Raw genomic sequence first — 26,196 nt, forward strand, 5'->3', positions numbered from 1 at the left:
ACCTCCTAAATCCTACACACTGCACCTTTACTATGGTAAAAAAGAATACACAATATGTGTTTTAAAATAAACACCCTAACCAGAATATCTTGACCTAGATATATTTGTATTTTAAGTCTTAGTTATTCCCCTGGGTGCACTTGATTAATTCTACCTCAGTGGTAGCTTTTTTTCAGGATGCTCTTGCCCTATCTGACAACTTTAACTCAGCATACCTGGAAACAGCAGTGCATTATTGCAGTGTATATTGTGCTAAATTTAGCCAACAACATCTGTGGTTCTGTAAGATAACAGTGAAAGTGAAATAAGCACGACAGTTGTCATTTCAGAGCTGTATAAAGATGACAAAAGACAGAGGATGTGACAACAAAGAGTGAGACGGAGTCATTCTGTTCAGTGCTTTAATGTGCCAACGTACAAAGAGATAAATGCTGATTACTGACATCTCTACAATGGCATCTAAAACATGCCAACACACATGCACACACACTCATTCTCTCTCTGTCAAACACACTCTTCCTCTGTCATTCACACACACACACACACACACACACACACCCACACACCCACACACACATTCATATACATGTCCTAAATCCCTATGCACATCATTAGACAGTGTTTCTCTCCAGTCTACTGGGAGATGATGCATAAAACAGAGCTGTCTCTGTTTGCGAGCCTCTACTTTTCATCAGTAAATTAATAACCAAACAAATGCTAATAACTACGAGTCAGAGCTGGGCTAAAACATACAAGGAACCAGCACGGGTCAGACACCCTGGGGCCCACAGATAACAGGTATAACGCATTAAAGGGTAGTTGTATTAGTATGAATTACACTGAGGGGCCTAACACAAATAATCTTATTTACCCAGATCCACATTAAAGTGCTTCATTAAAAAATCAAAGCATGTAGGTCATTTTTGAAACTGGTGCAAACACATTTGCATTGTCATTTAGACTCTCGTAATTACAACTGACGCTGACATTGATTCCAGCTCCTAATTAAGAAACCAAAACACGCAGCGACTTTAACGGCGTCTGTCTGTTCCTGAAGGCAGAAGAGAAGTTAGGGTATGTCTGTTTTATGTATCGTCACTTTGAATCTCGGATAAAAGATGTACTAATAACAGCAGCTGCACAAAGTACCTGGCGAAATAAAGCTGTACATCTTTGTATCTGTCGGGGGATTTATCTCCTTTTGGAGTGTTTATGCTTCTGGCAGGTAAATTAAGAATAAGGCTGCTATAATACCAGACTGTAAGTCAACAGCATTTTCAGTACATCAAATATCAGTTTCAGAGTTGCTGCTGACAAATATGCTGCACAAAACAATGTTTTGAAAGTATTCAATTGTTATTGAGTCTTTCCATTTATATAAATGGGGATATTAGAAATGATTCCAGTGTATTTTTACCGCAGTGTTAGTGCCTAAGGCAAACAGACTGTAAACTGTGAAAGCCTGGTTTGCAGTACAGCTGATGGAATACAAGATTGTATCATCAGCATAAAAACGAACATTGCAACTAAAGGTACGCATGCAGCGTTTACGCCTCAAAATGCATCGGTTACCATATTAAAGCAACAGTGTGTCTTTGCGTTTTCGTTATCTTAGAATGAGCCGTTTATATCTACATACAGAGCTGGCCGCCATGTTTCTACAGTAGCCCAGAATGGAAAAACCAAACACTGGCTCTAGATAGGGCCATTCGCGTTTTCACATTTTCACGTCGGCCACCGTAGTCCTCCTACACACATATGGGGATATTAGAAATGATTCCTGTGTATTTTAACCCAGGTCTGTGACAGTGTTAGTGCCTTAGGCAAACAGACTGTACCCTGGGAAAGCCTAGTTTGCGGTACAGCTGATGGCATACAACGTTGTATCATCAGCATAAAAATGGACATTGCAACTAAAGGTATACAAACAGCATTTACACCTCAAAATGCATCGGTTACCATATTAAAGCAACAGTGTGTAGCATTTAGGGGGATCTATTGTCAGAAATATAATATAATAAGTATGTTTTCTTTGGTGTATAATCACCTGAAAATAAGAATCTTTGCGGTTTCGTTACCTTAGAATGAGCCGTTTATATCTACACATGGAGACGGCCGCCATGTTTCTACAGTAGCCCAGAACTGACAAACCAAACACTGGCTCTAGATAGGGCCATTTGCATTTTTACGTCGACCACCGTCCTACACACATTATATTGGTATATTGGAAACGATTCCTGTATATTTTAACCCAGGTCTGCTACAGTGTTAGTGCCTAAGGCTCCTCTAGACCACCAAAGCACAGAGACGTTTCTAGGTAGCAAAAACACCCTCACTAAGCTGTGATCATTCAGTATTAAATACAGTAGCGGCCATATCAAATATCATACTGGTGGTGATGATCTCTCTTACAGCACTTTGTCACTGTGTCAGGACTTCACTCTGCCCACATGGAGTAGCACTACACAACCGAGTCAGGTGACAAAGTGCTCCGTCCATGACCTGGCAGAAAATCTGGTGACCCAACAAAGCTAACACTGATTGACCGGAGCCCCGCCACTGAACACGGTGAAGCTGTGACATCTTTCAAACTGATGAATTACTGAAGAGCAGGGTCACATGCTGAAAAGCACCCGCTGACCCACATAACTGGTATGACTAATGGAATAATGGCTGTTACAGTGAGCGCTGTTTCTGTTTTCACTCAGTGCCAAATAAAAAGATGGGTTAAAGAATCCACATAAAAGCATTGAACTTCAGGTTTTTTCCCCCGTCAGAAGACCCTACTTTCATATAACATCCATCGGTTCAATACTACTTACTAGAATATACACTGTGAATTTACAGCATGAGGTTTATGTCAGCCTGAAAAGGCTTGTAAAGTGAGATTAAGTGGCTTTAGTCTCCACCACATCCTGCCCACAAGTTTATTCTTTCGCAACACTTTACATTACAGCCTATAAATTACAGTGTAAATATTTTTGCACATGCAGGGTACCAATGACAATATGAATATAATGAAATGTGTGTGTTTAGGGGTTACCTAGAGTCTAGGTTCTTCTCTAAAATCACTTTTATTTGTCAGCTAAATCCCACATTGGATCCCAAAACTACATTACTGTTAGTTAATCATTTTAAAAACATACACTTTTGTACGTAGGTAGCCACTCGTCTTATGGGGTAATTTTTTGTTCCCTAGCAACAATCATTTATACCATATTAAAAGAATAGTTGGACATTTTGCGAAATACTCACTTTCTTTCGGGGCACTCAGTTGGTTGCAATCTGCAACCACACCACTAGATGCCACTAAACCCTACACACTGTCCCTTTAATAACAATAAGTAGTCATACACGTAGCACTTTCTGCACCTTTTTTTCCCCGTGTTCACACTAACGCCGCAGCGAAGAGAGAAGGAGCCCGGAGAAAGCGAAAGAACTGAAGCAAGCAAAGCGAGTACGGTAGCGAGAACACGACCAGAGCGACCAGAACCAGCCCAGAGGCAAATGACTCTGGCTTCCTTGCTTTCCAAAGCAATCCCATATGACAAATAAAGTGTAAAATGGAAAGAAATCACAGTCGCTGTAAACAACTACATCCGGTTAGTGTAGTTGAAAAGCCCCGATTCAAAAGACTCATTAAGACACTTGATCCAAAATATGAACTGCCTGAAAGAAAGCTCTACCGGAGTTATACACATGTATTCAATGAGAGAAACGTTGGCCAACCAGCTAACAATGGTGACCCACTTCTCCACAACTACCGATCTGTGGTCCAGCAGAACGTGTGAGCCACACCTGAGTATCACTGTACATTACATCCACAACTGGGAGTTGAAGAGTAATTGCCTTCAAACAAGCTTCTCCTCGGATGATCACACGGGCGAGATAAAGGATGCTCTCATGTCATGGAACTTAAAAGAAGCTCGTCAAGTGTGCGTCACCACCGATAAACAGGGCTAACATAACCAAAACTGTGAGCCTGAATGAGTGGACAATACTGCAGTGCTTTGGCTTTAGGCTACACCTCGCGATTGGTGAGTCTTTCTACACTAGTGAGAAAATAAGAATTTTTATTAACGGCAATGTTATAACAGCTTACTGGTAAACATAACAATAAGTTACTTTACACTTATTACGGAAGTCTAGAACAGACCGTTGCTATGTATAACAGACCATTGCTATGGGTACAGTTCAGATGTCGGACTCTGGAGAACCGTTTTTTTTTGTCAAAATATTGATTTCTTCAGTAAGTAGCCTGACTGTCGTTGACTTAACGGCCACAGGTGTCACTGTTAACAAGCAATTTCTGATTCTTACATAAAGTCCCTTTAAATTGGTACTCAGTAAATAAAAAAAATATTTACAATGTAATTTATAGTATAGTATGTAATTTAAGTCCCACTTAAACACAAAGTTGTTAGCCCCTAATTCCCTAACCACTTGTGTTCTCTTGTACATATGTATGGTGTTATAGGTACCCAGTTAGTATTGTATTAATACCCGATATATATATTAAATCATTATACTGTAACTTGCAGGCTGTAATCTAATGTGTTACCGAAATCTTCTTCCAGTCGCATCAGATCTCAGTCGTTAATGAGCTGATTTTAGAAGTTGTAGTGACGGGCAGAAGTCACCAACAACAGAGGGAATGATTTTGTGTGTGGTAAACATCATCGTGTCACTTTCTATAAAATAAATGGACTTCTGTCAGCTGCAGAGCTCTACATTCGTTAAGGTGGCGAGGGAGGCAGCCTGGATCCTATTTTTGGGTGATGGTTGCTTGACAGCTCCACGGTAAATATGTGACAATGGAAAGCACAGAGAAGACGCTCCGAAATGTCATCTGGAGAATTCTTATTTTACATTTGACTTCCTCCGCGCACTTTTGAAATTTACCGAATGGGTTTTTGAAGGATGAAGGAATGGAGGTCACAGGGTCAGGAAAGTAATTCGGCACACAGGGGAAGGTGAATTTACACCTCAGCTGAGAGAAAACAGAAATAGGTTTTTGAACAAAAATTTGCTTCATCACCTGCAATATTTGCCTCTCCATCCATATTTACACCCAGAAATTGCACTGGATCCATGGCTACCACCCAAACAACTGGTGATTAGAGCCAAAGCCTGAGGGCAGGCGACACAGTGGGAATGAAATAAATACTGTTTCAATTCAAAGCAGCCTGTTGGAAAAGCAGTGATTACCACATGTTCTTTTCTATAATGCTTCAATGTAAGATACAATCCTACTTTTTGTCTATATGTGTCTATATAAATCCCAGCAACCATATTATAATAATATATAATAATACTGACATTTGACACTGGCTGATATTGACATTTTGCTTTTCCCGTGCCAACAGATGCGTGCCAGGCTTGTTTTGCAGGGCTGATCCCTGACATTTACCGTAGACAAGCAGACAGCAGTCTGGTGTGAATGAAACGTGGCCTGGACTCATCGGGACTGATCCGGTTTATAAATAGTCAGCTTCAGGGGGCCATGTTTACATGCACACAATACGGCATTGATGTCTCATACGGGGAGTCTGGCGATCGTCTGATTGTGCTCTTGAAAGTAATCCTGTTATCATGAAAGAAATGGTTTTCTAGATTATGAAGTGATGTCTGACAATACATGAGCATCTCTTTTACCAACACATGTAATGCAAATTCAAAAAAAGTACAAAAAAAAAAACCTCTTCTGCATGTTTTGGGGGTTAAAAAATAACAATAATTATATCTTCATTTAAACTTCTAATATTCTTCTAAAAAGACAAGAATTGAATATCAATCAAAGATCATGTTTTGCATCTTGATGCTCCATTTACTACATTATCAATCATAAAGTATTAGGTCTCCATAAATAGGGAATGGGACGTCACCGACAGTGAGTCGGCTATTTTTGGAGGGTAAAGGTTAAGAGTGCCATCTGCTGGTTGTTTAATGCAAGCGTCAAAAAAACTGCTGAACTGACACAAAACACTACACGGTGAATCAGATTGAAAAGTGTAGTTGCTATATATAGTATAGAGTCAGACGTTGACAGATGTTGAATCACTCCAGAAACACATTATAATGCATTATTGGTTAGCTCGATAAATGATTTTTAACAATGAAGTCAGAACCATGACTTCATAACTGCAGTAAATAGGGAGTGATTTTGGATACCGCCCTAAACTCCAGCTACAGTACCATCTTGACTAAAGGCCACACTTTTTTTTTTTTTCACCTCCACCTGAGCTGGCTACTTGTGCACCTTTAAGAAATGAGACAAAGGTGTACACATGACCCAAGGGGTGTCTAATAAAGCCATATTTTTCTGTGTGTGTTTCTGTGCATAATCACATTATTACACTCAGAATGCAGATCGTAACTTTCTGAAACTCCTGATGTGCATGTAAACATGCCCAGTGAGAGGCCGTGTCTGTCTGTGGTGTGTATAGATGGCACTCCCGTCGACAAATACATGACGCAGAGGAGCCGGACCGGAGGAAGGAAGGATGCTCCGAATGTCACGGTTGCGGAGACACTTTGGCTCATTGGGAATCGAAATTTTGCAGACCCTCGGAGGCAGCTGAGCGCAGACCCGTCTCACACCTCTGACCGTGGTTAATCAATCACGACAGCTGCGTGTGCACACCCGGCGGGTTGCCGCGGTAACAGACAAGTGGGTCGATTACAGAATATTGAGCGGGTGTCTTTATTTTATCCACCACCCCCCTCTTACCTCCCCATCCCTCCCCATGAGGAATCTATCCGTCTTATGAAAAGTTATGAAGCGGAACCGGAACGTCTGATCCTCTTCCACGTCCTTGTGAAAGTTTAACAGCTCCAGAGGACTCGGAAAACACAAAATGCCACAACTCCTAACTAAGCACTGATATTGATGCACTGATGGAGCAGGAGTCTGGAGGGGTGTGGGTGGGGGGGTAGATTTCTGAAGCCCAGCCCGAGGGTTTTGATGTTGACAGGTGAAGATACACGTGCCTTTGGATGTGCATGCGTGCATAAACGTGCGGTAGAAGCCTCCCAGTCTGACATCCTGTTTCCTCAGTAACAGAGTCAATAAGTTGGGTTTATTTCACAGGGAACGGAGGTGGGATCGTCACCATAAACCGCCATGCTTTGTTACTTCAGGGTTCTCCAAGGTGTGTCACAAGTCTTAGGAATAAACTTCCTTCCCACCCCCCCGGCCCCTCCCCAGGACTTGGTGACGTTAGGGCTGTAAGTTCAAATACGCAGCCTCAGCGCTCACACTTCTGTGGACTGATGCAAGAAAAGAAATCCCACAGCGACCGCCGGCAATTCCCCCAGGGCGGGGAAGCTTTTGGCGATACAGTTATTGACTCAAATATAGTATTCCTTACAGTTCTTGGGAAGCCATTAAAGGAAAAAAAAAAAACCTGCTCGCCCCGTGAATACCTCCCCAAGCGTGTAGGGTTCTGGGTTCGAATGGGAGCTAGTAATACTCCTCGTAGTTCTTGGGGTTGAGGCAGTAGAGGATTCCCCCGCCGAAGGAGAAGATGGTTCCCCCCCATGCCAGGCCGTACCCCCAGTTGAACTCGTGGTAGATCCTCAGGTTGATGCTCTCGATGAACTTGATGGGGTAGAGGACCAAGCTGCAGGCCTGGAGGACAACTGGAGGAGACATGAGAACGATTAGTACAAGACATTTCTTAAAGGTCCCATATCATGCTCATTTTCAGGTTTTATTTTGGATTTCTACTAAAACATGTTAACATGCTTTAATGTTCAAAAAACACATTATTTTTTCTCATATTGTCTGTCTCAATATACCTGTATTGTCTCTTTAAGGGCCCCTGCCAAAAAAGCCCAGTCTGCTCTGATTGGTCAGTGTTTTCGGTCTTACGCATCATTGCAGCCAATGAACGTATATTGCTAAGAAGTGAAAGTCAATTATATGTTCCATTGCAATGTCAGTGCCCGGCAGCAGAGCTACGCCTCCGCAATTTTGGACTGTTGAACTGAGTCGAGTACCATAACGACGCCAGTAAAACGTTCGCCTGCAAAGTGCGGAACAAAAGTAAAACTAAATTATCTCTATTCTATTGTCATCATTTTAATGTTTCTACTGAAATGGCCTTTGTTGAACAATAAAAGAATATTATAAATGTACATACTATTTACTTACTTACTTAGTTATTTATAAAACTTTTTTCCCGGCTGCTTCCCAGAGGAGCATAAAGTGAGAGATGGATATAAATGGAAGTTAGAAAAATCCAGCACACAGATTTTGATCATGTCAAGGACCTCCAAATGGAGTCCAATAGAGCACAGACCATGGATGTATAAGAGGTTGTGTCCTGTTCTACATAAAATTCTGTTGATGTCATGCTACTAGCACTACTAGCTACTGGCCGATAGCCGGTTGTTTGGGAACAGAGACGTTAATGCATCCACCACGGTACAGGCTTACAGCATACAGCCCATGGGTGTATTAGAAGATAATAAAAGTGATGCATTACAGCCAATATATCCATTATTACAGCCGCATACAGCTACCAGGAAGCTGGCAGAACCGGATATGTCATATGAGCGTGCAGGGCGGTGTAGTCCCGTGGGTCTGATGCACGTTCATTATGCCGAGGATAATAACTCTGGATTCAGCTGTTAGTTCATTTTACAACTTTTAGGACATAATGATTTAAATGAGGGATATTTAAGTGTTCCTACTGTGAAGTTGATTTACCTAAAAAAATGATCTCTAATTATACGTTGATGATACGCTTCTTTATACATCCATGTTCCCAGACTCATTGGCGTTTTCGGTCCAAAATGGTGCCATCTAGAGGCCATTGTCAAAAAAGCTCCAGAGTTTTGCCTCTTTGCTAAAATGCTAACTCATTTCAGGGTTTTAGGACTCATCCCATCGCAGCCCGAGAATCAGCATAACGGATTTTAGTTGCGCTGCTACTGTGAAAATCCCCACAATTAATGCTTCTAATCCGAAAACTTCGCACACATGTTCCTGCAGGAATCTGATCCGGAATCGTGGAGAAATGAACAACATCTGCAAACAAGATTACAAGTTTCCCTGACGGTTGTCTCCGGTGAATATGCTATTTATGTGTCTCTGTCACATCATGTTAGTGATGCATAAACTCTGTAAACCGTAAACATACATTCTGTTTGTCTTGTCTGAAAGCTTCTCTTTATATAATCTTTTCGCACGTGCTTTATACATTTCTGATGATTGACAGATGGTGACAGATAATGACAGCTACCGTAGCTCCGTACGCTACCCTCCAAAAGTGGCGGTGCTGTCCCAGAATGCTCCGTGATTCTTGTTCCATATAGACTCTAGAAAATGCCCATATATAAGCTATCATGACAGTGTGGCGATGTGCTTTCTACCCCCTGCTGCACGTGGGAAACCTGTCTATATCCACCACAGAAACAAGAGCTGACCATGCAGAAGGGGAATAGATGATGAAAAAGGAAGGTTAAAACATGTCAAAAATATACTGTAGTCAGTATCCATATTTAGTATTGCAGCAAGAGAGCAGCCTCGGTGCCAGCTGGAAGAGGCAGAAGGGTTGCAAATGTTGAAAGTATTTATGTGCTGTGTAATTTATCAATTGTAAAAACAACAGCTGTATGATTGCACAAATATGTGAGTCAACCCGGAAGAAAGATGTTTGTACTCGAAGCTTCCAAATGGTGTATTACACAGTAGAGGGGCGATATATAAATTTTAATTATTGAATCAAAAGTTCATACTGAACAAACTTCCTCTCGTGTAAAAGCTGTAAAGTTTAACGAGGTTCATGGGATTTGGCCACATGCACTTTTTTCTTATACATTTTTTAGCAGCAACGCTTTGGAAATACTAGAAAAATAGCAGAAATTAGCACCGACTGGGTCGAGGAAGAGAGTCGCTAGCCCGGAGGGAATGTCATTTAGCTCTGTTTAGTTCATTTAGCACATTTTTTAGAAAAACAAAATAAATCAAACGTGCAAAGAGGCGAGGAGAGAGGGGATGACGGTGGAGGAGAGGAGGAAGGAGGAGACGGGATGGATGGAGGATCAGGAGGAATGAGACAGAGGAGATGGAGCAGAGGTGGACTAAAGGGTCAAAGGAAACAGGACGAGTTTAGGGAGTGACGGAGGGATGAGGGGGAGGACGGATGGCAGCGGAACAAAGGAGAACACATCAATCGTTGTTTCTTCTAAGGGAATTCATCTGGTGGGAACGCAAACAAGATCTGGCACTTTCCTGCACGAGTTAAAAACCCCAACACGGAATGCATAATATCCCAAAACACGCACATATTAACACAGATGGTGTGAAAAACAGCTTTAAAGAGGTAGGTAGTTGTCAAGAAGGGTGCATGTGATCTATCTTTCACTGCCTTTATAGTCCATCCGAACACCTCTGTGCTCTGCTTTTAAGATATCGTTTAGAGGACTACATCCTGACAGTCTTTGTTTGTTTGTGTGTTAAGTATTCATAGATTCCTGATCTCTGTTGTCCAAGTTCTAACATGATATATTTATAATTTTTTCTTGAAGTATTGATTATTATTGAATCAAAAGCGGTGACTCTTTGCTAATTAAAATGCGTTGCTAAAGTTTGATTAGTGTAGGCATGTCACGTCTTGTGTTGTTAATTGATTTCCAATAATAAATATATACATATATTTACATAAAGCAGCCCACTCCCATGATGATAAGAGTATTAAATACTTTAAGGTACATTTTGAACTGATAAAAAATGTGAGATAAATTGGTGATTAATCATGAACAGTTCTCTGGGCATCCAGGGATCTGGAAGCAAACTCCTGTTCATTTTCTGCAAAGAGGCTGGCATTGGAGCATTTCCAAGGGTCAGATGGATATGAAACGCTCCCGGCTGCATCAGAGAGGATTTTTGGTTCTTTGATAAAAAGTCAAAGGTACAAAAAAAGCATTTTGAATTTGCTACGGCTCTGATTGGTGCCTCTGACTGGATTATTTTATGTAGTAAAAGCCATCTGCCATACCAAGCCTGATGGTAAAAAAACAGGATTTATCAGAAATCAAATTGAAGTCATTTAAACTGGCAGTCATTACATAAACCTATAGCACTGCTACTAAGGCTGTCAATCAATTCAAATATTTAATCGCGATCAATCACAAATTAACTGCACATTTTCAATCTGTTCAAAATGTACCTAAAAGGGAGATTTGTCAAGTATTTAATACTCTTATCAACATGGGAGTGGGCAAATATACTTGCTTTATGCAGATGTATGTATATATTTATTATTGGAAATCAATTAACAACACAAAACAATGACAGACATTGTCCAGAAACCCTCACAGGTACTGCTTTTAGCATAAAACAATATGCTCAAATCATAACATGGTAAACTGCAGCCCAACAGGCAACAACAGCTGTCAGTGTGTCAGTGTGCTGACTTGACTATGACTTGACCCCAAACTGCATGTGATTATCATAAAGTGGGCATGTCTGTAAAGGGGAGACTCGTGGGTACCCATAGAACCCATTTACATTCACATATCTGGAGGTCAGAGGTCAAGGGACACCTTTGAAAATGGCCATGACAGTTTTTCTTCGCCAAAATATAGCGCAAGTTTGGAGCGTTATTTAACCTCCTTCGCCACAAGCTAGTATGACATGGTTGGTACCGATGGATTCATTAGGTTTCTTAGTTTATATGATGCCAGTATCTTCACTCTAGCTTTAAAACTGAGCCTGATACAACCTCCAAAATGTCAATTGCGTTAAAGGAATTAGTGACGTTAAAACAAATTAGTGTTAACGTGTTATTATTGCGTTAACTTGGACAGCTCCAAATTGCTCCATTATCCAGAAGTGTTTCTATGCTAAAGACATTAAGGATATCTTAAGGAAAAGGTTGAAAGTGGGAAAACCAGTGGCTCTTCTCACTTTGAGCCTCTCTATGTATTCAAGCTGGAAATGTCACACTGTGTTTGCTTAAACAGAAAAGCTTCTAAATCATTACAGCATGCAAAATGATTCTATTTGAATGTCGATCCAAACATAATAAGGAGGTTTTGAATCCAATCCGTTTATGCATTTTCATTCCCTCATGCGTGCTTTGAAAGTATTTTTCAGGACCATGAGAAATCACATAGCTTCTGTAAACCTCACCATCCCTTCAAATAAGAAGATTTTCCTCTTTAGTGCTGCATCTCTCACTTCTGTGGTTTTGCACGGTATGATGGAGATAGAGAAGGCAAAACACATCCAGCGTTGCAGAATGAAACATTTCACGCCTAAAGAAATTAATTTCCCAATTATTCCGGGAGGTTAGAATGTGGAAACTTGACAGTTGTCCAACTTGAGATTGGGACTGGCTGGGGAAATTAAAGGGACAGGCGTGACACTCCCGACTCGTGAAAAATAAGATTTCCTCTAAATGAGTTTGAGGGAGAGAGCGTGTGAATGTGTGTGTGTGCCTATTTAATGAGTAAGTAAGGATTATCATTTAAATGCATGTCACTTTCCAATGTGATTACCCTGCAACCTTCCAGTTACCTTGTCTAAATTGGCTAATTAAGTATGTGTGTGTCATTACGTCTGTGTATTTTAGCGCATAATGAGCGTGTGGCCTTCGACCCAGGGCTGTGTACGGACGACAGTTTATCGTGTGTGCGCTGACCTGCGGCGAAGAGCATGAAGGCGACGGGCGCGTAGAACCGCCGTCTCGTGCCGATGCACACGGCGACCAGAGCGACCAGGAATGACATCAGCACCAGGGCGCCGCCCCCTAGCAACAGGGCCAGCGTAGCAACCTGCCAGTCTGGAAAGGAAGGAGAAAGAGGAGGAGAAGAAATGAGGGAGGAAGAGCAAAGGTTAGAATCATGGAGGAAGGTGGACGGCAACATGCACGCCACATGTTGCATAAAATACGTTAAGAGAACATTCATGAATAAATATGAGCCAAAAATGACCTGGAGAGTGGGCTGGGAGGACAGACAGAGACACAAGAGACATATTATTTGATTTGACATTTTATATCACGGCCTTTACCACCATCGAGTATGTTGATTAGAGGGAGAGCGAGGGAGGAAGGGAGGACGGAAGGTATATAAAAAAAGGAAGGAGAAAGAGAAATGTGAAATAGGAGAAAAGACAAAGGAAGGGTGAAAGGAAGAAGGAGAGCAGCTGTACATAGAAGAAAGGGATGGCAAGTGGAAGGAAAGATGGGAGAAATAAGGAGGATGAAGAGGGGAACAAAGAAGGTATGGAGGGCAGGAGAAACATGATGAGGAAGACAGTGGTGAAATGAAGGAAGTATGGACACAAACAGAGGAAAGGAAAAATAAGGAAACAAGATGCAAAAGGAGGAGAAAGGGAAGGAAAGCATATGGAAAAAGGATGGAAGGTGAAAGGAAAGAGAGGAGGATGGCATGATCAGACGATATAGAAGGAATGGTTAAAGAGTTTAGAGGAATGTGAGGAAAAGGGTAGTGAATAAAGGCAATGGAAAGAAGGATACTGGAAAGTAAAAAAGAACAAAGAAAGGGGAAGATGGGAGGAAAGGAAAGAGGGAATGGGGAGGAAAAGTGATTCAATCAAGGAAACATTTAGAAGAGAGTAAAGGAGCAAGGATGAAAGGAAAGGGATGGGAAGAAAGAAGGAAGCAAGGGGGCAATGGGAGGATGAAAGAAAAATAAGGCAGATGGAAGATAAAAAGGATGGAAGGAGAAAGAGAGGAGGATGGGATGAATCAAAGGATAAAGGAGGAAAGAAGTGAGGCAAGATGACAGGAGGAGAAGGAAAGGTTGGATGGACAGAAAGGATGGACACAGTTGAGAGAAAGAGAGGAAGGATTGGGAGGAAAAATAAAATATATGGAAATGGAATGGATAAGGAAACATGGGATGGGAAGAAGGAAGCGAGAAGGAAATGGGAGGATGAAAGAAAAGTAGATGGAGGAAAAAAGGATGGAAGATAAGTGAATACAGGAATGAAGGAAGACATGAAACAGCAAAGGAGGAACAAATGAGTGTAAGAAGCGCAAAGGGAACAAAGGGGAGATGAAGAGAGGTTCGGTGGCGACGAGGTGGCGAGCGTCTCCGAGATGGACGATAAAAGAGGAGAAACACACAAAGTGGAGAGGCACCGGCGTAGTGTTACAAGGACAAAGAGAGGGCAGCGTGGAAATAAATGCCAAAAGGAGGAGAAGAGGAGGGAGGGTGGTGGTGGTGAAGGTGTAGAGGGAGTGAGGGGGGAGGAGGAAGAGGAGGTGAGGAGGGCGTGAAGGGGCTGGGGACAGACGGAGCAGCGCTGAGTGAAAGTAATGAAGAGAGAGAGAGGGAGCACTTAGTATACCTGAGCTGACAAAAAGCCTCGGCTAAAAAGCTTTACTGGCATCTTATCAAAAATCTGTCCACATTTATATATAGGGAGCACTGTGGAGGGATGCACACTGAAATAGCACACACACACATGCTCACGTAAAGACACACCCAAACCTGGTGCCATAATCATGTCATTCCTTATCACACCATCTCTGCATGCCTCGCTAGCTATAGCCTGAAGCTCATTTCTGTACAGTGGGGACACAAGTAAACACGGTCTGCACATCTCTGAGGCCTTGCGAGTGTCACAGCAAAAAGCAGTATGTAAAGTAATTGCAATTAGCTCCCCCTTTACCAGCTGAAACATTAAAGTGATGAACACATTAATGCATCAATAATTATGTAAGGAATAATGTACAGCTAGCGGGTCATTGTTGTGAAATAAACCCCGACAGAGCAGAGGGGTTTATTTCACAACAATGACCCGCTAGCTGTACGTTATCCCGCTTATTACACGGCTACTTACTGAAGAAATCAATAATTTGACACAAAAGTGGTCCACCAGAGTCCGACATCAGAACTGCGCCCATAGCAACGGTCTGTTATACATAGCAACGGTCTGTTATATATAGCAACGGTCTGCTACAAAGAAATAACAGACCGTAGAACGCTGTGATTGACCAATCAGAATCAAGTATTCAACAAAGCCGTGGAATGTAATCCAATAATATAATTCACATCATTCTGAAATGAGCAATTCAGCAATTAGCAATTAGACTGTATATAAGAAGTGGACGCAGTCACCGTGACGTCACCCATTGGTTTGTGGACTGCAATTCTGAAGCCTCGAGTTTGGCATTTTGGCCGTCGCCATCTTGGTTCTTTGCAACCAGATGTGACACAAGAGGGCGGAGCTAAGTACAACCCAACGCTGAATAAGATGTTGTTGGGCGACCAAAATGTTACAATTAACTTTCATGAACTGAGAACGCATTGTGAAAGGGTTAAAGCTCTAAGACGAAAACGCAGACAACAGTCAGACCTGGCAACGCCGTGGTAGCGACCTGCCAATCACAAGGTACAGTAGCCACGCCCTAAAGCATCACCTGCTCTATCGTCTATTTTACTCCAAATGGGGCCATGATTTACTAAATGAATGGACGGAGCTACGGTAGCTGTCATTATATATCACCGGCCTATTCATCTGTCAATCGTTCATCATCAGAAATGTATAAAGTAGGTTACGTGCGAAAGACAAATGTCCATATAAAGAGATGCTGACAGAGGCAAAGGGGCGATATATTACAAAATTTAAGTTAATTAATGATATCGCAGCACATTCTCACTCCCAACTCGTCAAATAACGCCACTTGGTCAGTGCCACAGACCAGGGACGGCGTGTCAATATATGCTCATTAGATGCTTAGTGTCCTTTCAAAATAAACTTACATTTAGGTTTAGGCAACACCACCACTTTAGTTAGGGTTAGGAAACGGCCGTGGTTGACTAATACTGCATAATTAATCTACTGGTATCTTGCAAAATGAAACTCATAATGTTAGCCTTTGTGTCTGACTGTGTGCTATACAGAGCTAGTACACTTTTTTATCTTAGTGTAGTGTTTTGTGTTCGTTCAGCAGTTCTTTTGACAGCGAATGGCGCTCTTACCCTTTACCTTCCAAAAATGTCCGACTTGTTGTCGGTGACGTCCCATTCCCATTCCCTATAGACATTGCTGTGTAACTGTTATTATTGAAGTCAGTTTGCTGACCTTATGACTCCTTGTTCTACGTTGTTTGTGCTATTATGCTGGAGTTGCCACTTGTGGCCACAGTGGCCTCGCTTTAAATAAAAGTGGACGGTCATTAATAAGCTCCAATAGCTCCCTTCAGTTTAGACTCTCTGGCTGTCTGTTCTCTCAAAGGTTAGCGTTGTCAAGACAATTTGCGAGTGGTCAACGGCCCAAATTAGTGCGCCAAAGTTCACCTGAATTCTATGCGGAAAAAGTCGAGCAGATCCATTGGACTGGATGGATTTCAGTGTGAAATTGCTCTATTTTATATGCTGCTGTGACGGGCCGTTTAGAGGCTGGACACACACACACACACCTCATCATCATCTAATCCATCTGGGCTCCGAGGGAGAAAAGAGATTTGACCATTTCTCTAACCTGTCTGCCTTCACACTGTGATCAGATGGGATGCTGTCAAATTGGCTTGGCTCATGCAAAACCTATTCCTGTACTACACAGCTAAAGTAGGAAGTGCTATATTACATGATATATAAATAAATAAGATAATCTGTACTCCTCGAGGACATACAGTAGCTCTTAAAAGGCAAACTTCAAACTGAGAGATCTGGATAAAACATCAATGAACTGACGCAGACATGTAGCCGTCAGTGCAGATGCACGGTAGTTGGCATCTGTGGTATACTGCAGGGCTATTAAAACCAATGCATTTTTTATTTTACAGCTATTTAAGTTGTGTAAATACGGCCCAGTGCCTCAAAATTACTGCTCTAGCGTGGTAAAAAAGCTTATGAAAGATGGATGGTGGAGGGGAGAGATAAGGAAATATGAGCGATTTAGAGGCAGAGGGAGGGAAGGAGACAGAGATAGAGGTGAAAGATGAGATAGTGGGAGGCAGAGAGGGAAGGAGGAAATTAAAGATGAGAGAGAGGAGAAAGATAGAGAGCAGAAAGAAGAGATATCAGAAGCATCTTGTTTTACAAATGCAAAGCGACCGAAATATCAGTTTGAATGATGCTGCTGATTACATCGTTTTCCGGAAAAACACCTATTCAGCTGTATTAAAATGTTTCCTGGCAACAAGGTATTCCTATATGAAATTTATATTTTCTAGCCCAAAAGGTTGCCCTGTATAAGCAATGCAACAAGGACAGAAGTAGGGAGGTGAAGGGTTAAAACGAGGCTCTCAGGAGGCTCAGGTGGTTCATCATTCATTCATTTTGAACTTCTCCTTGAAGCGCAGGGCTGCAGGAGGCAGCCACAGCCAATCAAATGTCAGCGTGAAAGTGAAAGGCAATCAAATACCCAATCAGAAGTGAAAAGAAATGTCAGCAGTGATAGTTCATTGAGAATCACATCATGTGTTTTAAAAAATATATGAAACCATAGAAATGTGTAAGTTTGAGTTTCTGCTAGTCACATACATAAGGTCTTCTTCACAGGAAATGTCCATTTTCCGCTTGTTACATGCATAGTGTCTTTTCAAAATAAACTTCCGTGTTCACAGGAAACATATAGTTAATAACATATAGAGGCTAAATAACGCTACCAACTTTTTTGGCGAGGAAAAACATGGCTATTTTCAAAGGAGTCCCTGCAGCTGTTGGCTGTTATTTGTGTGAAACGTTATTTGGGCACCCAGGGATCTGGAAGCAAAAGTCCAGTTCATTTCCTGCAAAGATTAGATGACTGGCATTGGAGCACAGATGGACATGAAACGCTCCCGGCTGCATCATTAGTACGAAATGATGTCTGGTTCTTTGATAAAAAGTCAAAAGGTACAACAAAGCATTTTGAATTTGCTAGAGCTCTGATTGGTGCCTCTGACTGGATTCTTTTGTGTAGTAAAAGCCATCTGCTATGCCAAACTTGATGGTAAAAAAAAACATGATTTATCAGAAATCAAATTAAAGTAAACTGTCATTACATAAACCTATAGCATTGCTCACATTATCCAGCAGTGTTTCTATTAGGACAGTTAAAGTTAACATCATAATAACGCGTTAACGCAAATTCATTTTAACGCCACTAATTTCTTTTATGCAATATTTTATTGCAATGTTTAGGTTGTAGTGGGCTCAAAGCTAGAGTGAAGATACTGGTATCATATGAAACTAGAAAAACCTGATGAATCCATTGGTACCAACCATGTCATATTAGCTTGTAATGAAGGAGGCTAAATAACATCTGTTGTTGCCTGTTGGGCTGCAGTTTGCCATGTTATGATTTGAGCATATTGTTTTATGCTAAATGCAGTACCTGTGAGGGTTTCTGGACAATATCTGTCATTGTTTTGTGTTGTTAATTGATTTACAATAATAAATATATACATACATTTTGCATAAAGCAGCATATTTGTCCACTCCCATGTTGATAAGAGTATTAAATACTTGACAAATCTCCCTTTAAGGTACATTTTGAACAGATTGAAAATGTGCAATTCATTTGCTATTAATCGTGATTAACTATTTGAATCGATTGACAGCCCTAATCACACACTGTTCCTTTAAACTAGCCTGTCAGTATTGGCATTCAATGTAATGCTGTTTTATTATCACTCGTAGCTCTATGTAAATCTTTTTTTTCTGTCTCTCACACACACACATGACTGGTTTTAATTTTTCAAATTGCATCACGGACACATACTGTATTGGTTACCATGGAATTTGCCATGTGAACCATATCAATCCTCCCTCTTCTCACACACACTTGTTGGTGTATGTGACTTGCTAATTAGCGCTCGCACCAGCTTCTCACACTGTGAACCTCTCTCTCTCTTCACAGAGAGAAATACCTCCCGCTGTCATGTGACTGTTTGCCATGTGACAGGATTACTGCGCTGCACTGTCACATTTTTCCCTTTACTGTAAAGCCACGCCGAGCTGTCACGCTGATTAGTTGCTGTAGTACTTTGGGTTCCTGAATCCAAAACAGAATCCCCCCAGTCCTGTAGCTGCACATGTAAAATGAAGAGTACAGTACTTAGTTGTCATTTTAACATTTCAACAGCCGCAAGAGGTAAATAAATGATAAAGATAATGGAGAGATATGCTTTCAGTGGATTTCCATTCTGTGTCCAGGTTAGCATTAGATCCCTCGTGTTCACCGTTTCACTAAAATTGGTACTGCATTCGAAAAACAGCATGTGATTATCATAAAGTGGGCGTGTCTTTAAAGGGGAGACTCGTGGGTACCCATAGAACTTATTTTTATTCACATATCTGGAGGTCAGAAGTCAAGAGACCCCTTTGAAAATGGACATGCCAGTTTTTCCTCGTCAAAATTTAGTTTAGAGCATTATTTCGCCTCCTTCCTCCTTGCATATGATGCTCACTCACTCTTGCTTTCAAACTGAGCCCGCTACAGCTTTTAAATATATAGAATAATTGTAAGTTAACACTAGAGGAATATACGGTAATTGTATTTAAGATCATTTTGTTCTTCTTTTGTGCCCAAAATGTGTTTATTTTAAGACGTTTACAGGCGTTTTATGTGCTGCCACATGCTGCTGCTGAGATACTGTAAATGCTTTGAAGAAAGCTTGATTTGCATCCACTAAAAAGGATTATGTGTGTTTGGGCACATGCACATCCCTTTCCCCATCATGCCCCCAGTGTGTGTGTGTGCGTGTGTGTGTTTTGGGGATGGCAACTGGGAGCTGTAGGTTCTTGGCTGTTCCCCTGTTTGTTTGTCTGTCTGTCTGTCTGTCTGTCTGCCACAGAACTGAACGCCACATCATTTCCCATTCCTCGTTCAGAGCCGCTGCAAATAGAACGGGCGTCTCTGGGGGCTCGCTGAGAGCAGGGATGGAGTCGGAGGGGAGGAGGGGGGTGAGAGAGGAGAAGAGGGGAGAGACTTGACCCTGGAGAAAATGGAAAGGGGACATGGAGATGGAGAGGGCTGAAAGGGAGAAGGGGAAATGATTAACATTGGAAATGTAACAATGAAGCCCTCTGGGAGGAGAGAGGAAGAAAGGGAATGAGGAACAAACAAAAAGGAGATAGAAATGGGAGGAGGGGGTCGAGTATTGAGAAACAGACAATTCATTTAAGAGTACAGACGAAAAAAGGGCCAAGGGAGTAAAAGCAACGGGTGGATCGATAGACTGATGGAGAAAGATGAGAAGGGCAGAGAGCGAGGAGGCAGCGTTTATGGAGGCTTTTAAGGTCCTCACTGGTGGCTGATCTCAAATCTGTGACAATAAAGACTGGTGAACGTGGGTCAAAAATGACACCACTGTCCACTAGATGTGTTTAAAATCATTTTCCCAGATACTTTCTCTTCCAGTTTGTAGCGTTCGTTGTTCGACTATGTATTGATAACACAGCGCTGGTACGAGAAAATTAACTAAATGGGTTATATTTCTATAAAACAAGCAAAACAATGTTGGGGTTGGTGGGCAAGTAATGTAATCGGTGTGTGCCCAACCACCGTGTGACGCCGGTAACACCGACTACCGCGACAAGCCTAGTCCGCAGTTAAGCTTAGGCAAGAAAACCACTTAGATAGTGTAAGGGAAAACGTCATGGTTGGGCTTGAAATAAGTAAGTAAAACACGTACGGAAACAATTGCGGAAAACATGTTACGTGACAAACGTCACTAACGTAACCTACAAAACAAAACACCGGTCAGCAACGGTCTCGAACACGAGTCTTCTGGTTAAAAGTCCGGTGTTTGTTGGACCCATACACCTCCCGACCCGCCCACCATAAGAAGTCTTATCTTGCTTTTTATTCTACGTAACTAACTCTTACTGTAGCATTTAAACTCAGATGTGTTTACACTGTAGTCAGTACAGGATATATGGTTGGAAAAGACCTGCGGAAGTCAAGAAAGGCGCACTTATTGCATGCTAAACGCCTTGCACATTAGAAGAAAATGTGTGCATTCCTTGCTTTTAGTAATGGTTTCTCAGGCTGTAACCAAATCCAACAGCACGCCTGGAATCTGTCAAGGTCAGGTGAATGACGGAGCTATCGGTAGCAATAGCACATCTTTTGTCCTCTCTCATTTATTGTGCTTCTGTTCCATTTGAAGCTGCCAGTGTTACACTTTTTTAAATCTGAAACAGAATATGCTTGTTTACTAGATTGAACATGAAATCTGAGTGGTTAGAAAACAAAGGAAAAGAGGAATGGGAATAGACAGGGTGGGGTAGAGGAAGAGCTGATGAGAAAAAGGAGGAAGATGAATGAATATAGGAGAGGAGGAGGAGGTGATGGAGCCAGACAGGAGGAGGTGAGAGAGTGGGGGAGAGAAGGAGAGACCGAATAACAACAGGAAGAAAGTAGGTTGGAACTTCAACACCTTCCTTTCAACAGAGTGTACTGTGTGTGTGTGTGTGTGTGTGTGTGTGTGTCCCATTTGCCAAAAATGAGGGAATTCAACGCAATTCTTGATCTCATATGCTGGTCGAGTGTCTGGAGGTTGCTGTCATCAATATCAAACATCCCATAAAATATGTAACATCGCTTCATCTATTTGTTAAAGTGATGGCCTTTTGTCATTGTGGCACATAAATGTTTTATATTCACACATGACAGGACAAAGAGCCACAATGAATGGGTGATATCTGGCACCTGGGGCCACTGCTGGAGAAGTGATTTCTGATCTCTCGCACACTTATTTTGTTGTTGAAGCTTTAATCAATGACGAATGAAGAAGAGTGTGAGGGACGCCAGCCGCCTCTTCTCATGGTTTCATCATTTATTAGACAATTCTGCTACCTTTTCTACAACCCAGTCACCGGAATAAATGTTGGATCTCAACGTTTCTCAACCAACTAGAATTAGCGATTTGCGGTTGTATGCCTACGCCAACCAGTGAAGTTGCAGTTTATATCCATGTCGGTCCAAAATGTCATCTTTATTTGTCTTTTTGAACAGTATGGTGGCCCACCAGGTTCAATCATACCTATGCTGAAGTTGAAAATGAGCAAACCAGTGCAAACCAACTGCTGCTGCCTGCGGTCGGTTTCAGGTGCTAGAACACGCCGAGGGAGCCGGCAGGGATATACTGAGATCAATGTGTGCGTGTTGGTAAGACTCACACACACATAGCCGACACACACCTGTCGCACCAAGACGTCTAATTAGAGTCCTGGTCTGAAGTCTGGATGGGTATGTACTGTGTGTGTGTGTGTGTGTGTGTGTGAGGAGGAAAGAAAGAAAGGGAAGAACTGCTGAAAGTTGTGGTCACAGTGTGTGTGTGTGTGAGTGTGTGTGTGAGTGTGTGTGTGAGAACAGGTCCTAAGAGAGGCGGTGTGCGGAGATGCAACAACAGAGAAATCAGAGTGTGACATGAAATATTCAGCTGGGCTTCAGAGGAGAGACTGTCCAGAAATAGGTCAGCTCAACGCCACACACACACACACACACACACACACACACACACACAGATAGATGGATGGATGGATAAATAGATAGATGGATGGATGGATAGAGATAGATAGATAAATAGATGGATAGATAGATAGATAGATAGATAGATAGATAGGTAGATATAGATAGATAGATGGTGTGCGTCACAGTGTCTGACAGTTTAAAGACCCTTTAAATGATTCCCTTTTTATTGCCCCCCCACTGTAATTAGCAGCAGTCAGCTCCCGGTGTCACAGCGGTAGTAAAGAAAGCCTCTTTCACCTCAATTAAAGTAACGCTGGTGAACTCTTTGTTTCCCTGGAAACCAATCCAACACCCAACATCAACCCCTCCTCTCCTGCCCCCTAAAACTGCAACTCCTCTCCTTGGCGCGACAACAAGGCCGTTTTCTAGACAACAAAAGAAGGTGTAGGATGACAGGAGTGAGACAGGATGAGCTCTGCCTTTATTTACCTCCTTTCCCTCTCCTGTTTTGACAAATGGATTAATTAAGCGTAGGTAAGTGGCAACACCCAGGAGAGATGATGGACTTCACCATGGAGGTGGTGGCAGCTCTGCTGCGTTGTTAATCTACATGCTGATCATTGTGAAGTCGCAAAAACAGGATGATTATGCACATTGTAGCTCCTGAGCAGCATTTATTTTACTCTTATAAAGTATATAAATATTTAACAATTTCTATATTATATATAAATATAATCATGTAGGCGGCCGACCCTCTGGGGGAGCGCTGGTCGCCGTCTAAAAAACATATAAATACATTTAAAAAAAATACTGGTTGGCGCATGGTTGGTAATTTTTCTGCATTGAGGTGACAGATGAACAAATAAAGAAATACACTTTTCACCCCTGTACCTCTCTTTCTCACACTTTCTCTTCTGCCCGGCCGCAACTTATTTGTTAATAAAAGTGTAAATTGTAGTGAAACTGACTAAGCAGTTTTAAGCCAACAATATCAAGGACCAATTGTTTATTTATATTATAATAAATACAGTTATTTATGAAAATAAAAAAACATTTAGATGTCTGATGTGTGTTGCGGTTTAAGGGGGTTGGGTTAAGGTTCTGGGAGGTTGAACCCAAATCCCAATTTGGTTTAGGGCACCAAAAGGGCTAGAGCCGGCCCTGGGTAGTTCACCTCTTCCATGCTGCTTATCCACCTCTGTGTCTCCTCCTTTCTACCTCCCTGAGAGACCTGAGGCAGTCAGCCACTTTAACACCGGGGTTAGTATTTACCACACGTTTCCAAATGTCATGTCTGCAGCTTTCTGAGTAGGAAAGTGGAGGGGTGAGAAGAAATGTGACGGCATGTCATTTGGCATTAGAAAGAAGCCTGCAGGTCTAACAAACTAAAAACACTTTTTTTAAATTTTGTTTTTTTGGTTCCCAAACTGTCCCCTGAGGTCATGTAGTGCTATATGTACCAAAAATGAATGACAAAAAGCTAAAAGTTATTATGCACCAAAGGTTTGGAACAACTCAGACTTCTGTTGATAGTTTTAAAACACAGCTCAAGACTTATTTTTACTGATGCTGATTCAAATAGCTGGATCGGATATCTGTGGCAATGAGGCCGATCTATTTAATTCAATTTTATGTTTATATACTGTTTATATTATTTGTTGCTGCTTAATAAGTTTTAAACTTGAATTGCAATTCGTGTTAATTTTGAAGATTTTTTAGCAAGTTGCTGGATGTACGATTTATTATTTTAATAATAAAGAACAATTAAATGAATGTATATCTATGTATTTATCTGTCACATTTTGTTTTACAAAGTTGGGAAAACAATGTTTAAGTGGAGCCTGATGTTGAAACACTGGTATCTGATCGGTACTCTGTATCGGCCGATACCCAAAGCCCAGGTATCACTATCAGTAGCAGGACTGAAAAAGTTGGATCGGTGCATCCCTAATTTATACCTTTTCTAACATCATTGTCTTTATGTGTTTTATTGGTCTTAATTATTGAGGGTTTTCTCCGGGTACTCAGGTTTCCTCCCACAGTCCAAAGACATGCAGGTTAGGTTCATTGTTGACTCTAAATTGCTCGTAGCTCTGAATGTTGTTACGTTCCCCAAAAAAACAAAAACCTGAATGACAGGGGTCACTACTGGGAAACTAACAATGATAAACTGCTCACAGAAATAATAATAAAAGGGTTCCTTGGGTTCTAAAAGGAGACTGTGGGAATATACAGCCGCCCACTAAATCTACCAGAAATGATTGAAATGTAAGTTGGGAGTCACAAATGAGAAATAGAGGCTGGCTAAAGATCTGCACCATCAAAATCAAAACCCAACAAAACCACTAAACACAATGTAAACCCAGAGAGCCAACTGAAGGTGTTGACCCTCTGCAGACACACAACCTAATGAGCTGCCAACCTGCTTCTACAGCCTCCCAGCCAGGCTGAGGGGGATCACAGGTGACGAGCAAGGCTCAGAGAAAACAGCAGCCCACATCTGTCATGATCCCTCTGACCAGAACAACGTGAACATGAATGGTTGTCTGTCTCTATGTGTTAGCCCTGGGATAGTCTGGAGACCTGTCCAGGGTGTACTCCGCATTCACCCAATGTCAGCTGGGATCAGCTCCAGCCCCCCCCCTCCCCTCCTGGACTGAAAATGTCAGATCGGTGCATCCCTAATCTTGTTCTTAATAATTTTTTTTACCTTTTCTAACATTCATTGTCTTTATGTATTTTTATTACAGATTTACTACAATTAATACATACTATTTTATTGGTTTTATTTCTTGGTACATTTCACTCCTGATGACCTCTGTCTTTAACACCTGTGTTGTTGTTTCTATTTAATCTTTTTTTATTATTATTATTATTATAAGGCACTTTGGGCTACATTTATTGTATGAAAGGTGCTGTATAAATAATTATTTGTATTTTTATTATTATTATAATAATAATAAATATAAAAATAATTCACAGCAGAAATAAAAGAAAAAAATTTAAATAAACATTTGAGTGTTATTCTACTTGAAGTGCCTGGCAAAACCCCTTCATTTCACCTCCCAATAATGAAGGTGGATCTCCCAGGAGTGGAGTCCCCTAGGTTGACATGGGGCTGTCACTATGAGGCTTTGTTATGGTTGGATAGAGACAGTGGGGAGTCACAATACCTGCCTAGGGCTTCAACACATTCTCATCTTTTCCTCTATGGATGCCCTTCTAGAGGTCCCTCCATCATCACCATCACCATCAGAACACAAAAGCTGGTGTTAATGGTTACTAGAAGACACATGGTCCTGATGGATGAAGCGGTTGTCATAGTTTTTAATCATGACTCTTCTTACCTGAACCCAGCGTGCTGCTGCAGTCCCACTTCTCTGTGCTCGCTGGCTTCCAGCAGGACTCCCACAGGGACAGGTGGTACTGGTCGTCGGCGGTCACCCACGCCGGGCTCATCACGGCTCCCACGTCCAGACAGAGCGCCAGGAAGACGCACACCAGCCCGACCAGCTTCAGCGGCGTCAGCGGCGAGCTGCGCGCAGACTCCTCCGTCTCCGTGACAGCGGAGGACATGGCGAAAACAACCCGGGGAGGATGATGTGTGTCTGTGGATGTATTCCTTCCTTGTGGATATAAAGTCTGAGCTGAGAGTGTTGTTGTTGCTTCTGGTGGTGCTGGTGGTGCTCCTGTGGTGGTGCCGCCGCAGCCGCCTGCGTTGCGCGGTGGACGGACGCTGCGCCTTGTGGGCACCGCTGCCTCCGCGCACCGGAGATCTCCACCGTTTACTGCGCTGACGTCAA

At 41.9% G+C, this 26,196-nt stretch overlaps 1 protein-coding gene across 1 annotated transcript; it reads right to left on the reverse strand.

The window, feature by feature from the left end:
- Positions 1-386: 386 nt before the first annotated feature.
- On the reverse strand, positions 387-26,196 carry LOC119483680 (transmembrane protein 47-like). The gene is made up of 3 exons (XM_037762045.1): positions 25,741-26,196; positions 12,654-12,794; positions 387-7,641 (listed from the first exon to the last, which is right to left on the reverse strand). The coding sequence occupies exons 1-3, from the start codon at positions 25,967-25,969 to the stop codon at positions 7,463-7,465; spliced, it is 549 nt and encodes a 182-aa protein (XP_037617973.1). The 5' UTR covers positions 25,970-26,196; the 3' UTR covers positions 387-7,462.

This window comes from Sebastes umbrosus, chromosome 24 (assembly GCF_015220745.1).
Source record: "Sebastes umbrosus isolate fSebUmb1 chromosome 24, fSebUmb1.pri, whole genome shotgun sequence".
NCBI lineage: Eukaryota > Metazoa > Chordata > Actinopteri > Perciformes > Sebastidae > Sebastes > Sebastes umbrosus.

Bases quoted from the DNA above. Each gene is read 5' to 3' on its own strand.
- LOC119483680 (XM_037762045.1), bottom strand. From the start codon at position 25,969: ATGTCCTCCGCTGTCACGGAGACGGAGGAGTCTGCGCGCAGCTCGCCG. The intron at 12,795-25,740 runs GTAAGAAGAGTC...CTTCCTTTCCAG, and splicing joins CAGCAGCACGCTGGGTTCAG to ACTGGCAGGTTGCTACGCTG. The intron at 7,642-12,653 runs GTCAGCGCACAC...TGTCTCCTCCAG, and splicing joins CTTCATGCTCTTCGCCGCAG to TTGTCCTCCAGGCCTGCAGC.